The sequence below is a fragment of the Phaenicophaeus curvirostris genome, chromosome 1, assembly GCF_032191515.1.
Source record: "Phaenicophaeus curvirostris isolate KB17595 chromosome 1, BPBGC_Pcur_1.0, whole genome shotgun sequence".
In the NCBI taxonomy this organism is placed as follows: Eukaryota; Metazoa; Chordata; class Aves; order Cuculiformes; family Cuculidae; genus Phaenicophaeus; species Phaenicophaeus curvirostris.
The window spans coordinates 43864529-43880458 of NC_091392.1; the positions used below are offsets into that span (position 1 = coordinate 43864529).

At 52.2% G+C, this 15930-nt stretch overlaps 1 protein-coding gene across 1 annotated transcript; it reads left to right on the forward strand.

The window, feature by feature from the left end:
• Positions 1–5517: 5517 nt before the first annotated feature.
• SOX10 (SRY-box transcription factor 10) lies at positions 5518–15803 on the forward strand. The gene is made up of 4 exons (XM_069856077.1): positions 5518–5695; positions 6902–7359; positions 12664–12929; positions 13320–15803. Exons 2-4 carry the CDS (start codon positions 6950–6952, stop codon positions 14027–14029), a joined length of 1386 nt encoding a protein of 461 aa, XP_069712178.1. The 5' UTR covers positions 5518–5695; positions 6902–6949; the 3' UTR covers positions 14030–15803.
• The last annotated feature ends 127 nt before the right edge of the window (positions 15804–15930 follow it).

The following is a 15930-nucleotide window of genomic DNA, read 5'->3' on the forward strand; positions in this document are numbered from 1 at the left end:
CAAATGTGGCCTTAGGGGACCCTCTGCTTCTCCTGTTCATGAAAAACCCTTGAAAATGACCGGCACACTGGGAGCCTGGGAGGGTGGTTGTGATATCAGACTAGGGAGGAATTTGCAGAGAAGGGCATGAGGAAGTGGTGGAGACGGTGCTGAGCTTGGGTGCTCCGGCAAAGCGTATGGCCTGGTCCTGATCTCTCCCAGGCTGCTATCAGTTACATCCCATGATGTCTCACGAGTGAGACCAGCTGCAGACATATATATCTTCCAAGCGTCATGGAGGGCCTCTCCCTTTGCTCCTCCCTGCTTTTCCTTGGAGCAATACACTCAGGCGATCCTCAAACAAAAAGGATAAACATTTGAAATGTTGCTGTTTTTTCCAAATCTTTCATGACTTCCTCTGTGGATGGTTCACATGGTCACCTGGCCATCCCATCAATAGCCTCCACGTCTCCCTCAGGACTGACTAATCAGCTTCCCAAACATTTTATGCTCATGGTGATGAGGTGTGATAGGGCTATGTGGCATGTCCACATCAAAAGGGACACGCCATCCTCACCAAGGATGTGGTATATACTATTTCTGGCTAGGTCAACTCTCCCTGCCCTCTGCAACCTTCCCACAACTATCTGGGTTGCCTTGTCCCCTCTCTCTTTCTTTTTCCCTTCTGGGACACGGTGCAACTGAGCAAATCCATTCCAAACTCCCTGCACCATAGCTTGTGAGGGAAGACATGTCCCTTTTCCAGCAGGAGGGCTTCCCCCCTCCTCTTCATCACCGAGCCGTGGTTGGACCAGCAAGCCTCATGCCGATGGAGATGCAAATCCCACGTGAGAGCCAGGGAGTGTCGAGGTATTGGCTTTGGCACAAGAATCCCGGCTGCTCTCCTTGTCAGGGAGAGAAGGGGAGACTTCTGCATCCCACCATCCCTGGCACAAAGTTGGGATGGTCACTTTCCACTGTCCTTCCCACTGCATCACATTGGGACGTGGCCAGTGCAAACCCACATGAGCCTGCCCAGCGCAGGCAAGAAGGCAGCAGGGGCAAGACCCCCCCCCCGACCACCACATCCCAAACCTTTCCCACCTCCACCCCTCCTGCCCCTCATTGCCTCGCGTGCCCACCTCCGCGGGAAGGGGATTTTGCAGAGAGGCAGTGATGCCTGCTTGTCCATCCCAGTGGCTGTCCCCATCTTGGCCACCGCCGCTGCTCCTAAGCCGGGCCTCCTCTCCTGTCTTTGGGTCTGGAGCAAGCTGGACGCTCTTAAAAAGCTTTTTATGTGCGCGCGCGCGTGTGTGTGTGAGTGTGTGTTAATCACATGATTGTCGTTCACCTGTATCCCGAACAAAGACGGTGCACTGTTTAAGGCCCAAACAAGAAAGCCAGCAAGGGAAAGGGGAGGGGGGTTGTTGGGAAAACTGAAGGGGCCGTTGAGAGAGCGGGCGCGCGCTGGAGAAAAATCCTTATCAACCTCCCAATTCATGGGTCTCGCTTTCCCTCAGCACACTGCGGGTATTGTTTGTCTGGGGGGGTGTGTGTGTATTTTTTTGAATGTCTGTGTTGTCCCCCCTTGGCTCCCCAGCTCTGACGCTGTTTTACTGTATGGAAAGATTTCACGGGGAACCCCTCCCATTTTCCCAGGCAGTCCTGGGACAATACCAGCGCTGTGCCCCCGAGCTGGGCAGGGGACAAAAGCTGGCCCTGGCCCTCCCTCTGTGGATCCTGCTGCTCCTCTGCTGTGATGGGATCTCCCCTCTTCCTCCTCCTTTGCCACAGGTGGAGATCAGTGTCATCTGGCAAAATTCCTCCCCAGCAACCTCAATGGTCCCATCTTTTTGGTGGAAGTGTCCCACCAATATGGTCCTCTTGTTGAAACCCTTTTGAGCAGATGACCCTGGCTGCCCCTGTGACGAGGAATCTTGCCTGCCAAGCATCCAGCCTGGAGCACGTTGCTTTTCCCATCAGTGCAGGGGCACCCGGAGTGGTGGGTCATCTCCACTTCTTACACAGTTTTACCCATTGATCTTCTAACATGTCTTTATGGTGGAGAAAGAGCATCCTTCCACCTTTGCATATTTGGGACTGAGGCCTACAGAAAGCACATCAATGACATGTCATGGGAAATGTGTGGCTTAGCAAGGTCTCTGACTCATGAACCACCTTCACTGGTAGATCCTTCATCCACAAAGGACTGTCCCTTTTTATGGATCTGGAGCACCTCATCCGTGGAAATATATGCTGCAAAGAAGGGATGGAAGTCTGCTATATGAGCATTTCCCTGGGGAGCAGTCATTAGGAAGACTGGCATTTAGAAATCCTGCTTCTGCAATGTTAGTTAGCTGCTGTGGCCAACAATGGCTCTTGGAGGGTCCCTGTGTCTAAAAAGAGCTCCCAGTGGACAAACACCACCTTAGTGACTCCTGAAACAGGGGTGACCTCTTCTTCCCCTCTGCCTATCTTCTCACCACAACTGAAGAGAAAGCATCACACCTTGCCCCACTGCAGTAGAGGTGTTTCCCAAAGCTCGCTCTCCTGCCTCTGCCTTTTTGTATTGCAAGAGAAGAAATGACATGTGGACAAACAGAGACTTGGAAAAAGTTGTATGAGCAGGCACCTGCAGTCTGTGCTCCAAGGTGGGGCTGGAAACGTGGGAAAAAGTGCTACAGGGGAAGATATTTTAGAAAGGGGAGTCATGACCAAAGGAGGCAAAAAGCAAGAACTGGGGAAAGGCAGAACGAAGGGGAAAAAACATGTCCCTGCCATTTAAATATGAGGAGACACTGATACTCCAGATTACAGAAACTATGTGGCCTGTACACGGTCTTTTGAGGATGTCGCCGTCTATGGCTGAGGTGTCCATAGCTGTTCCAACAAGGCACAAATGAGACCTGTCTCCTGCCTGGCAGGAGACTGGACCAACTCCCTGAAAGGGGTGGTGAGCACTGGGACAAACACTGGTCCAGACCCCTGTGGAGTACTGAAATCCCTTCTGGGTTTGACTCCTTTCTTGTCACAGCTGGGAGTGGTGGGTCAAGCACACTTCTGCTTACCCAGACCCTGTGGGCATGCAGGAAAATGTGATCCCCGCCATTCACTGTCTTGCTGGGGTCAATCACTGTCTTGTTCTCCCTGCAGAGCCTGCCAAGAGGCTGCTGTGGTTGGGGTATGAGGTGAGCAGGTTGTGAAGCTCCTCTCAGTGCCCTGAGGGGCTCCTAATGGGGAGTCTTCTCCATCAAAACACTAGCAGGCCTCTCAGCCTCTCATTCCCCACCACTTGGTGCCCAGCATCTTGTATTTCCACTTTGGAAGGCCATGAGAAATCCTTTCCCCATCAACTCTTTCCCCTGGAGAACGCAGGAACCATCCAATTGAAGGGAGGGCAAATAAACATCCTTTTCTGGCCATTTTTCTGTGACATCCTTCCTCCTGCCCTAGGACAGGCGTTGGCTGCAGTCAATGAAGCAAGCAGGGCAGTGTTTTTAGGTGGTGGCTGTCTCCTCCTGGCACAGGACACCAACTCTCCCCTCCGTTCTGCTCTCCCACACCTCACATACAGGGTCCTGAGAGCTTGAGGATGACCTTTGCTGGCTGCAGGAAGATGCCATGAGCTCCACGATGTTGTTGGCTTTACACTAAGTGGGCTGTGGACCTCTTCGTACGGCCTCAGCGGAGAAGTGACCTTGCCCCATTGATTTTCATTGGTTGTCATCTGCTGGATGGAGGGTAACCTGCCAAACTGCCCCCCTCTGTGCTGCAAGACCCTTCTCATGACAGAAGAACCCCACTCAGGAGCCAGGGTGTCTCTCAGTGAGAGAATTCATCACATCTGTAAGACCTGAGGCTCACCAGCTGCTGCTTTGGTGGAGGAAACAGGGTTATGATCCTGCATTACTAGGACGTCCACTGGGTTTCCTTGTCATGCGAGAGAAAAGTAACTTTCCTTCCATAGGGAAAAAGGCATCATGTGAAGAAGACTATCTGTGCCCTTCTTTTTCTGGAGCAGTAATGCCGAAGAAAGTGAAGAAACATTGGAGATGATCCCTTGAGAGGTCTTTTTAAGAGGTGTAAGACTGACACAGAGGCACCTTTAAGCACTTCTTCCTGTTTGATGCCAATATCACACAGCCATTCCTCCTCTCAGCTCTGTCCAGTAAAGACTTCTCACTGAGCTCTAGTGAGGCTTTCCCTGCAGCCTCCCTATGGTTTTAAAGCTATATTTACTCCAGACAATGGTAGACACGCAGGGAAACGGCTCTACAGAAGCAGAAGCCACCCTTGCAGGTTTACTGTGAGAGATTTAGCTCAGGTACTAAGCGCCATCCCTTGGGACTGGTTCCCTTATGCTTCATGTAGTACCAACCAGTCGTTTTGCTGGGTCTTTCTCAAACAAAGTTTCTGGAGAGTGAGTATCTGCTATGGGAGTTGAAAATGTTCTTGAAAGCCCCTGAAGCTGATTCCCTGGGTCATATCTATTCATTTGTCTGTATCTTCTGACTGAGCACTGATGCAACCTCAGGTTGGCTCTCCAGCAAGGAGCTGGGGCAGGAGCTAGGTTTATCTCATTGCTAATTGAGGAGGACCTGGGAGGATCATCAGATTTTTTCAGGGATACTCTCTCATGGTTACAGGGTTGGCATTGGTCTATACCAGACCTTGTGATGAAGGAAACTGAAGAAGCCAGCGACCAGAGATATCTGGGAAGGAAAGCAAGCTAGAAAATGGAAGATATGATGGAGAACATCCTAACCCATTGAGTGCTGAGATCCTTTCCATGTCCCAGTGCATGAGCTGCACAAATGAGGCTGAGTGAGTGTGAGAGAGTCCTTCTCATCAGGAGATCTCCCTTTTCTCATGAAAGACCCCCTGTTGCCTTCAGGGGCAATTCAGCACATTGCAGGAAGCAGAATATGCTCTTGCCAAGACCCCAGGGAGATGAACATGTGACAACAAGCCCATCCCTAAGATGTAAAAGTCCTAAGAAGGTTCAAAATGGTACCTACTGCCCAGCAGTGAGGTATATCCCTGGACCTGATATCCTCCATCCTCAGGACACTTCTGATCTCCTACATTCCCTCCCCAAGCCCAAAGACTCAGGTCTGAATGAGGGTGCCTTTTGGCAGCACCTAGACCCAGGGTCCCAGGCCAACTTGTTGCAGAACACTAAGGTTCTTGTGAAACTGTGACGGAGACTCATCAGGAGGTGCATCTCAGCCCCGGGGTGCACATTCATCTCCACAAACTGCCCTAGATCCTTTCAAGTACCCGGCCACCCCAAACCCCGCAGGGTTGAATCCTCCAGCACCACCTTTGGGATGGCCATGCTGTCAAGAGCAACCCAAAGCCAGTGGTTCTCATGAAGAAGCTGGCACTGGGGGAAAGCGGGGGATGTGTTGGTGGCCGAGGTGGGGTGGGGGGCTGCCTGCATCCCCTCCCCACCATCCCTGACTGACTGTATTCTGGCTCTGAGGAGAGCTTGGCTCCACCTTCCGCCCTTCCCTCCCCCAGTGCTAAGCAGCAAAGCCAGCTAGAGACATCCAGCCGGAGTATTAGTAAAAACCAAACCTCCCTCTAGGAATGGCACTCGCCTGAGAGCCTCCCCGAGCTGTGTGCCCCGACGGGCTGGGAGGGAGAACAGGAAGGCTTATTGGGATACAAATCACAGCCCTTACAGGATCTGCTCAGCGCACCAGACAGCAATGTAAGTTTTCCTACCTGAGTTCTGTTCCACACACGCATACATTCACCCAGGCTTTTCCCCTCCTTACTTTTTCTTAATTTTTCGTGTTTCCCCAGTGAGGGTCCATGTCGCCCTCTGAAGCTGGAGGGACAGCAGCCCTTGCTCTGCCTCGGCTCTTTTTCAGCTAAGCCAGAAGCATGCCTTTCTATCCCTTCCTTTTTTCTTTTTAAAATGTATTTCTTTCTTTTTTTTCTTTTTTTTTTTTTAAATTTATTTCTGGAGGTGAGGAATAGAGAGGCCTTTATTTTTAGAGTGTTTCTTTCTCCAAGGGGGGAACCACTGCACAGCAGCAGAGACTTTTAGAGGTGACTGCAGACAGAAGGAGAGAGGAGGGCTGTGTGGGGCAGGCAACCCAAAGCTTTGGCTTGTTAAACTTGGTTTGTGTTTGTATCTGCATGTATATATGGATGTGAATACGGGTGTGAATGCACACACACAGACAGGAGGGTGTGAGGGGATGCAATGTAGACGTATTTTAAGTCTTTGGTTTATAAGCTGCAACAGGAGGGTGAGGGATGGGGTTCTCCCCACAGAGGCACTTTCCCACAGCCTGGATCAGGGTCTCCAGGTGTGGATCTGGGGCCTGGATTGGTTCCCTGCCCAGTGCTGCTGGCCACTCATCTTTCCCAGTAGCCAGAATATAGTTCCTTTCTGGTTTATTGATACGGTGCTGGTATTCCCCCTCCTATGCCTCCTCCTGGGCACGATGCTGGCATTTCACCACGCACCTTAGAAAGAAAGGGACACTTCACACAAGTTTCGTGGCTGTTCCACCATCCTGCTTCCCACGGGAAGCTGTGCCCAAGCAGTACAGTCGCTATCTCTCTCCTTTCAGGTCCCAGTCTCTCTCCTTTCAGGTCCCCAAACCCCTGTATCCCTCTGGCTGCAGGCCCCTCTGCACACGTCAGCTCAAGACAATTGCAGAGATATGGAGCAATATCCCAATTAATCAGGGGCCCCGACCCATCCCCACCCCCATCGATCACGGGTTTTGTGGTGTTCACGGCAATTGCTTTGCTTGCATTTTTATCGAGCAGCCCCTGTCTCGTGGTCAGCTCTTCAGAGACCTTGGAGCCCCTTTCAGATTTGGTGGTTGCTTCTCCTTCTCTTTCCCTCCCCTCTTTCCTTTCTTTCCTTTGTTTTTTCCTTCCTCCCTCCCCTCCCCAGTGAGAAGAAGGACACCAAGAGGAAGAGAGAGAGGGCTTGAGAGCAACGATGGCTGATGACCAAGACCTTTCAGAGGTGGAGATGAGCCCAGTGGGCTCTGAAGACCACCACTGCCTCTCACCAGGACCATCCATGGCACCAGACAACTCCCCGCACCTCACTGGCTCCGGGAACGGGGAGATGGGGAAGGTCAAGAAGGAACAGCAAGACTCGGAGGCAGATGATGACAAGTTCCCAGTGTGCATCCGTGAGGCTGTCAGCCAGGTGCTGAGCGGCTATGACTGGACCCTGGTACCCATGCCTGTCCGGGTCAATGGGAGTAGCAAGAGCAAACCCCATGTCAAGCGGCCCATGAACGCCTTCATGGTCTGGGCACAGGCTGCCCGGAGGAAACTGGCCGACCAGTACCCGCATCTCCACAATGCTGAGCTCAGTAAGACCTTGGGGAAGCTCTGGAGGTAAGAGCAGGCGGGTGGAGGGGGAGAACAAGGGCTGAGGTCTGGAGGTGTCCTGGAGAGGACTGTGTGGTCATGTGGAAGGAGGGATAGTTAGTGGGATGGAAGGGGAGCTAAAGGGAGCCCCCTCACAGGAGGTACAGTTGGCAACTGGGGCAAGAGTGGTGGTTGGACGTAGTGAAGGATTCCTCAGCAGAGCTCACCTCCATCTTGGGCAGCAGCCCTTTCTGCATGTTTCCCACTAACTTTCCCTGTTGTTCCTGACCAGGACACTTTTGTCCAGGTCCTCTCTTGCCTGACTGCCAGGGCAGATCTTGTTTTCTTGGCTTACCCTCTCTGTTTGGCCAACTTGTGCACCAGCAGGAACTGGGCTGTGCCCCATCCAACTTAACTCACCGGTGGGTGCCTCAAGCCTGTTTGAACTCAGGTCAGCCAGGCGGTCAGAGCCCTGCACCCGTCCTTCCCAGGATGGTCCCAGTGTCGGCAGACCATGCAGGCGCAGTGAGATGGACAAGGAGAGACCCTGCTAATAAACGGGGGGTGGTATGAGGCTTAGCAGAGGGACCTGCGACAGCCCCACCCTTAGCGGTCTCTCTTGCAACACGCTGGCTTAAACAGCCCCTTGTCCCTTTGCACCCACAGAGATGCCCTCCCTCATTTTGCCTTTGTGCAGATCCCAGGGTCCCTTACCTACCCTCCCCAATCTGCTCCTCCTTCCTCTGGCAGATCGACGGGCTGTCCCGACACATTAAATCTGGACGGTGGGTGTTCAGAGAGCGGTCGTGCCCAAGCCAAGTGTGCCAGGCTGGCCGTGACACTTCTTTCCCATCTGACAGTTTCTGCCCATAATCCTGTTATAAAAACTTCCTGCTGTAACTCCCCAGCACCTTGCACTAACCGTTGTAAACAAGGGCTCATGCAAATGGGCCCTCTCATTCTCTCTCCTACCCTGACGGCATTTTGTGGAGGAAACCCTCAAGCTTGGTTGGGCCAGGAGACATTTTCCTACGGAGAAGCAAAACACATCCCATCCAGCAGCTGATGCTGAGGTCTCCTTCTGGCTTCAAATTTTCTTCCTCTCAAGGAACCGAGCCCTTGGGCATTAGCTTCTTCCTCTGCTACATCAGACCATTTACCCCAGCTCATCAGTGTCTAGCGTAACCCCAGCAAATGGATTTCTTTGGGAAGTCGAGGGCAGGGCACGATTGCGGATGTCTCAACTGATGCTTTTTTCTGCTTTGCTCCCTACTGCCTTCTCTTCCCTTTGCCACACCACTAGCCCCACCTGTGGCTCTGCCTCTGGACTGTGAAGCTATGCTGGAAAAGGTGTGGGAAGGGGAATGCACCTTTTTTTTGTTCCCAAAGTGTTATTTCAAAGTATCACTCCTTTACTGCAAAATAGTGCCAGATTTTAGAGCGATGGCCTCCCTCTGGGCACTGCACTTCCCTTGAAAATATAACACAGCAGTGAAACTTTTAATAAGCACTGCATTCAGAGCGCAGGGAGGCACAGTCCTCGGCCCGTGGCTGCATTCACGCACGCAACTGTCTCCCTGCTCCCAGGACACATCTCCTGCCACTGGCCACACGGGGCTCATAGCAGGGAGATGCTGCTGCTGGGTGATGGTCAAGGTCCCTGGATGTTTCTTCGGGTGCTGTGCAGCCAGGGAGTGTGGGTCAGGCAGAGAAGCTCGCGGGATCAGGCCTGGGATTGCTACACGCTGCTGTGTTTGCCACTCAACTGCTTTGCTTGAACACATCTCCAAACCCTACTGCCCATTGCTAGTTGCTTTGGAAAATGTGGGTGAGATATTTCCTTGTGGGCTGCAGAGAGAAAAACACTGGTGAGCACAGAGAACGCCTGCAGACCATCATTAAACCGAGCATGTCCCCGGTGATGGCGCTGGGTGGGGATGGCAGAGGCTGGGAAATCTTGAAAGGCAGCAAGCAGACTGAGCGATAACCCCGGTGCCACCTCACGCGTTCCTCTGCAAAACTGGCTGCAATGGCCTGAGTTTTTCTATCAAGTCTGGTGTTTGCACCAGCTCTGTGGCCCTGCCGTGTTCTCCAAGGGTCTCAGCCCTCCCTGGGAAGGGTGATTCTATGATTCTGTGCCCTGATGGCCCTCTGGCCCCAAGTGCAATGCCAGGGGCTCACGGCCCCATCCACCTCCCTCTGTACCCATCTGGGGTGCGTGAAGGGAGCACTCAATGAACCAAATGTAGTAAGAAAGAAGAAGGGAGGGGAGTTTGTGCTCTCAAATGGAGGCTGGCTGCTGAAAATGTCGGTATGACTCTCGGCCAAAATGCCAGCAAGCACCACCTCCAGGGCCAAACCCAAGTGGGGCATGGGAAGAAGCAGAGGAAGGCTTGATGAAGGTGACCAGATGGAGGGATCTTTGCACAGGGTTGTCAGGTCCCAGGGAATAGGGACATTCCCACAAAATCCAGGGCTGTGGATGTGTAGGAGAGCCCACCCGGCTCCTTTCTGCTCCCTGGCAGCCCTCGCCTTGCGTCAGCCCCACGATGCCCGATGCTATCACCACACTGACTCATCGGCAGCTGAGCCTCGGCACAGGGTCAGGCCACCGGCGGCTGAGCCAGCCACCTGGCACACAACACGGTGCGATGCCAGGTGGCAGAAAGGGAGGCTGCAGGAGGTGGGTGGAAAGATTTTAGCCCTTTCTCCTCACAGACTGGGGAGCTGGATGCTTGTCCCTCTCCCTCCAGCTCAGCATTTGCTGCTGGAGCGGGTGGCGAGGGCTCGGTTAAGCCACATGAAGGGCTTTGCTCTGTGATCCATAACTTCTCTGCCCGTGCGAGATTCTTTTGCGTTATGGCCTGGGGAGCATGGGGGGCAGGAGGGGGAGGGCAGGAAGCAAACGAAATCCAAATCCCCCCAAATCTCCTGGCCTTTGCCTGCTCGCACCAGTTTCACTTTGCTAAAGCCGATTTGAGTTCTGATCCCAGCGGGAAGGAGGAGGGAGCAGGCAGCCTTGGAAAGGAGAAGACAAAGATGCAGGGAGTGGATTTACCACTGTCCTGCTGGTGGCACTGCCTGTGGGCTGCTGTTGAGAGGAGAGGAGGCAAGGTGCTTGGGCACAGCTCAGAGGGCAGGGATCTGATTACCTGCGCATCCTTGAGCAGCTCTGGTTTGTGCCATCCACGAGACAGATCTGAGAGGCTAAGCTTCAGCTTCCACGGGAGGCTCTGCTCTGAGCTCACCTTGCAGTATACCCAGCAGATAAATGCTGGCTGTGCAAGCCTATACCCCTCTCACTTTGAGAGAAGGACACATAGAAAGAGACCTTTCATTCCCAACCTGGACATTTTATCAGCTTTAGCACCATCTGGGCTGGGAATGCAGGGATGCTTGAGCCCAGCTGCCTTGTAATATCCCAGTATCCCAGGCTGCAAGGTTTGCCTCTGTTCTCCATCTCCTGCGAACATGAGGCATTCCCTGGGATGTGCAAGCACGGTGTATGGTGGCAGGAGGGAGACAGGAAAGCTGGTGTTGGATTCACGGTGGCTCAGTTGCTTTAATCTCCAGGATTAAGGCAGTGGAGGAATGTGGTGTGCAGCCGCGACCTGCTCAGGCTGCCTGGAGTGAACCCAGGTCAGCACCGTAACGGGCTTCAGCCCGTGCCACACACCTTCTGGCCGCCGGCTGGGAGGAATGTGCAAGGAGCAGGGAGAAAGAGAGTGCTTAGGAACCATTACTTGTTGGTAACCCCTTTGATTGCCCACCAGATTTATCTGTGTGCTCCTTGAGCCACACCTCCTCTTCATTTTCGGCTTCCAAGGCCATCTCAGGCTTCCTTAGGTCCTACAGTTTAACAAAATTGGTCCATTTTAATGCTAAGGGCTTCAGGGGTACCAAGGCGCTGGCACAGCCCTATCTCCAGGTAGTTCTTTTGTTGGGTGGCAAAAGGTGTGGACATCTGATAAACGGAGTATTTTTTGCCATTCGGGAGAGCCCTGCCATTTCTAATGGCTGTTGGAGTCACAAGTCACGCGAAATCTGGTCCCTTCTGAGAGCACCGCTTTCTGGTTGGAAGCAGGATGACTTTGAGACACAAGAATAGTTGAGGGGGAAAATCATAAAATGAAGCTGAAGTGCTTCCAACTGAGATGCTGCTAAAGGCTTAAGCAATGAGGCTGATCATAGAATCACTAGGTTGGAAAAGACCCACTGGATCACCGAGTCCAACCATTCATATGCTCTGAGCCATCCTGCCCACACACTTCACTATTTCCTTGCAAAGCCTATCTTAACTAGAGCAGCCCATGATCTGGCAAGAATACAGAGAAGGACCTTACATTTCCACAGCGCCTTTCACCCAGAGACCAAAGCTAATCTATTTCTACAAGGCTAGCAACGTAGCATGTGAAATTTTTACAACTGCTTGGATAAGTTAAAGAAGGGCTGGTCCTCTGTGCTTCAGCCTTTTGCATTATCCATGTCTAAGGTGAGCAGAAGCTCCAGGAACAGCAGAATACACTGTTTCTTCCCCTTCAAAAATTTCTTTAATTCCCTTCTAGATACTTAAAGACCCAGCAAGCTCCATTGCAGCAACATGGGTACTGTGAAGCCAACACCTGTCACTGCCATTCATGCTCAGTAGACCCTCAAACTCACAGCAGAGCCTGTGGAAGGGTGGGAGGTTAAACTGGAATAAATATAGTCTAGAGAAGAGTAGGAGATATGCAGGAGGCAACTCTACAGGTAGCAAGGGTGTGCCACACTGCCTTAGTCTGAGGGGTGATCCCAGCTGCCCTTGATTTGCTCAAACTCTTTGAAAGCAGCTTGCCCAGATTTACTTCACGTGGCTGTGAACGGCTGTGCTTTGCCTTTGGGGCTGAAACTAAAATGCAAGAGAGGATGATGAACTTGCTGAGGTAAGAAGTGTCACACAGCTGGGGAAGGGGAACCTAGAGCTGGCACTGACCAGTGCCAGGGCCTAATAGTTAACAAGGAGGAGGAAAACATTGCTGTCTCCACTGAAACACTTCCAAGCTCTCACTATGCTTCTGGGAAATACGCTAAGAGGGTCAACACCCTGATATTGGGATTTACATGGCATTTCCCACAACGCTGTGTATAGGTGGGCTTTTTTCTGTCATACTTATCCCTTCTCTTCTCTTCTCTTCTCTTCTCTTCTCTTCTCTTCTCTTCTCTTCTCTTCTCTTCTCTTCTCTTCTCTTCTCTTCTCTTCTCTTCTCTTCTCTTCTCTTCTCTTCTCTTCTCTTCTCTTCTCTTCTCTTCTCTTCTCTTCTCTTCTCTTCTCTTCTCCCTTGGCCTCTGCAGGCTGTTGAATGAAAGTGACAAGCGGCCCTTTATCGAAGAGGCAGAGCGGCTGAGGATGCAGCACAAGAAGGACCATCCTGACTATAAGTACCAGCCCCGACGGCGGAAAAACGGCAAGGCCACGCAGGGTGAGGGTGAAGGCCAGGTGGAGGCAGAGGCTGGTGGAGCTGCTGCCATACAGGCCCACTACAAGAATGCCCACCTCGATCACCGGCATCCTGGTGAAGGGTCACCCATGTCTGATGGTCATCCAGAACACTCCTCAGGTGAGTCTAAGGTCTCTGTGAACCTGTTGACAGGTTACAGCCAATGCAAAAAGGACAAGTCGTCATGGTTGAAAGCCTTAGCGATGTGGCTCTCACCTTGCTCATGATCCAATGACCTTTGCTGCAGTCAGCAGCATAGCGGCGTGCCTCAGTTTCATGGGCATTTGTATTCCTCTGGTCAGGCAAGGTATCATTGCACCCTCCCTTTTTCCATAAGATGACATAAAAAGGCTTGGTTTTGGCTGGTTATTTCTCTCTCTCTCCACTGCTCCAGCTGGCCAGTTGCAGGCATACTGGGAGGACCGGAGCTGGGCTGTGTATAAGGCCCAGGCATAAAGCAGTAACTCACCTCTTCTCTCTCTTTCCTCCTCGAAATCTTTTACGTTGCAGGTCAGAGCCATGGGCCCCCCACACCTCCTACCACCCCTAAGACCGAGCTGCAGGCAGGCAAAGCTGACTCCAAACGAGAAGGGCGTTCCCTGGGGGAAGGGGGAAAGCCACACATTGACTTTGGCAATGTGGACATCGGGGAGATCAGCCATGAAGTCATGTCCAACATGGAGACCTTTGATGTCAATGAATTCGACCAATACCTGCCACCCAATGGACACGCTGGCCATCCAGGCCATGTTGGGGGCTATGCAGCAGCTGCTGGCTATGGCCTCGGGAGCGCCCTGGCTGCAGCCAGTGGACACTCTGCCTGGATCTCCAAGCAGCATGGAGTCTCCTTGTCCACCGCCACCTCATCGGTGGTGGACTCCAAGGCTCAGGTGAAAACGGAGGGGTCCACCACTGGAGGTCACTACACCGACCAGCCCTCCACCTCCCAGATAGCTTACACATCCCTGAGTCTGCCTCACTACGGTTCGGCCTTCCCCTCCATCTCCAGGCCACAGTTTGACTACCCGGACCACCAGCCCTCGGGACCCTACTACAGCCATTCCAGCCAAGCTTCTGGCCTCTACTCTGCCTTCTCCTACATGGGACCTTCCCAACGTCCCCTTTACACTGCCATCTCTGACCCTACACCCTCTGTTCCACAGTCCCATAGCCCCACACATTGGGAACAGCCTGTGTACACGACTCTCTCCAGACCGTAGGGAATGGGGAACAGTGACCGAAGCAGTGATGGAAAGGCTCCGAAGAATCAGCACAGGCAGAAGAGCCTCCGAACTCCGAGGTCACTCAGTGCCATCCAGCCACCAGAACCCGCTGAGCATACAGAAGTGCCTTTCTTGACCCCGGCTATCGCTGGCTCACCCGCCTAGAGGAAGGTTTTTTGTCCTTTCACCCTTTACCAATTTCGCGCAGGTCATGTGACTGGCTTGCAACACCTTATTGGCCTTCTAGATGAGGAGGATTCTAGACATGGAGTGACTGGTCCGTGGTGGGTTTTGTTGTGTGCACCCTGGACTATTCGATGAGAGAAATTGTCCTTCCCTTCCCCTCCCCAAACTGCTCCAGGGAGTCAGCAAGTGTTTCCAATGGGCCACGATGGCCAGCACTTTGTCACCTGCTGCAGGTGAAGGGTGGTTGCTCTGCCTCGGTGAACGTGTTACGGGAGGAGCAGCAGGGAGGACAGCACAGCTGCTTCCTTGCGATGTCATGCAGCAGTCCTGCCTAAGATTCACACATGCATGAATCTTGAACCCCGCTGGAAGACCAACCTATGCTTGCTTCCCTGCTGATTTCCACAGCTGCATCCTAGCTTTCCTCCCCACCTCTTCTCTCCATCTTGTCTCTGTTAAATCCCACACTCTTTCCTGCATGGAGATTTTAAGGCTTGCCTGAACAACACATAGGGCTCAGGAACTGCACTGTCAGTCTTAGTGTTACCCATATCACAGCCTGTGTACGCATGCGAGTTCATATCTGGAGGTGCAGGAGAGGTGGGGAAGGACCAGTGAATCATTAAGGTGCTGTGGGTGAATCCTCCCTTCTTACAATTACTCTATATCATTCATTTATGCCTGGAATTTCTGGCATCTCAGCCTTTTCTAATCTCTACAGTATCCCAAACAAACTCTAAGCAAACTTTGTCTTTGCTCTTCCACATCTCTCCTGTGCCTGCCTGGAACAAAGAGGCACTGGGAAAGTCACTATGCACTTGCCAACACCCTGAATTGATTCCAATACTCTCTTTGAACCCCAACTCCAAACTCAGGCTGATGGGGCGTGCATCCTTGCGCGTTTGTTCATCATGTCTCACAGTCAGTCAACACCTCCCAACTGCCTTCGCTGAGGACAGAAAGATACTCCTGTGGCTTTAAGTGAAGTAAATATGCACCTAGTCTTGGAAGAGCATAAAGAAAAGAAGCCTATAATGTGCAAAGGAATGTGTTTTCCCCTTTGGGTTTCAAGCTGGAAGTGACCAGCTCTCGTGGCCATATCAACTTATTTTCAGCCCAAAATCTGAGGACAGTCTGCTCGCTTCTCCTTCGTCACCTCCAGGACTGGGGTGGTTTGTCATGCCAGGGAGTGAACTGGCACAAAAGTTGCTGCAGGAAAAGATGACTCCTGGCAATTGATCGCAGAGACATGTTGTGGGACCTTCCAATGGGTATTCCAGTCTAAAAAGACAAAATACCTTGGCCTAATGTGGACTGTGATCAGTGCCGCTGTATCCCTCTGCTGAAATGACTGTCAGATGCCCTTCCTGCCTCCCTTAGCTATGGATGACTTACCCTTGTGGTGTCTGAAAAGATCATGTAGAATGTTTGCTCTTTGTACGCATGTAACCTCTTCCAGCCCTGTCCCCTTATTTATGCAAGTAGCACCTTCCTCCCCCACCTCCCTTTCCCTGTCTCTATGCTGTCCTAGCACCATTAACTCTGCATTAAACATATGGAATAATAAACTTAAACATTTCATTTTCACGTGACTGGGTTTTGTTTGACCTCTTTCCTGCAAGCATCTGTTTTTTCCCCCAGTAAGCGTATGATGGGTCACACCCCCACCACATGGATCCTGTGCACAGCCTTCCTATATGTGTCACGTCGAG

Coding starts and splice junctions, on each gene's coding strand:
- SOX10 (XM_069856077.1), top strand. CDS start 6,950: ATGGCTGATGACCAAGACCTTTCAGAGGTGGAGATGAGCCCAGTGGGC. Junction 7,360..12,663: donor ACCTTGGGGAAGCTCTGGAG/GTAAGAGCAGGC, acceptor TGGCCTCTGCAG/GCTGTTGAATGAAAGTGACA. Junction 12,930..13,319: donor TCATCCAGAACACTCCTCAG/GTGAGTCTAAGG, acceptor TTTACGTTGCAG/GTCAGAGCCATGGGCCCCCC.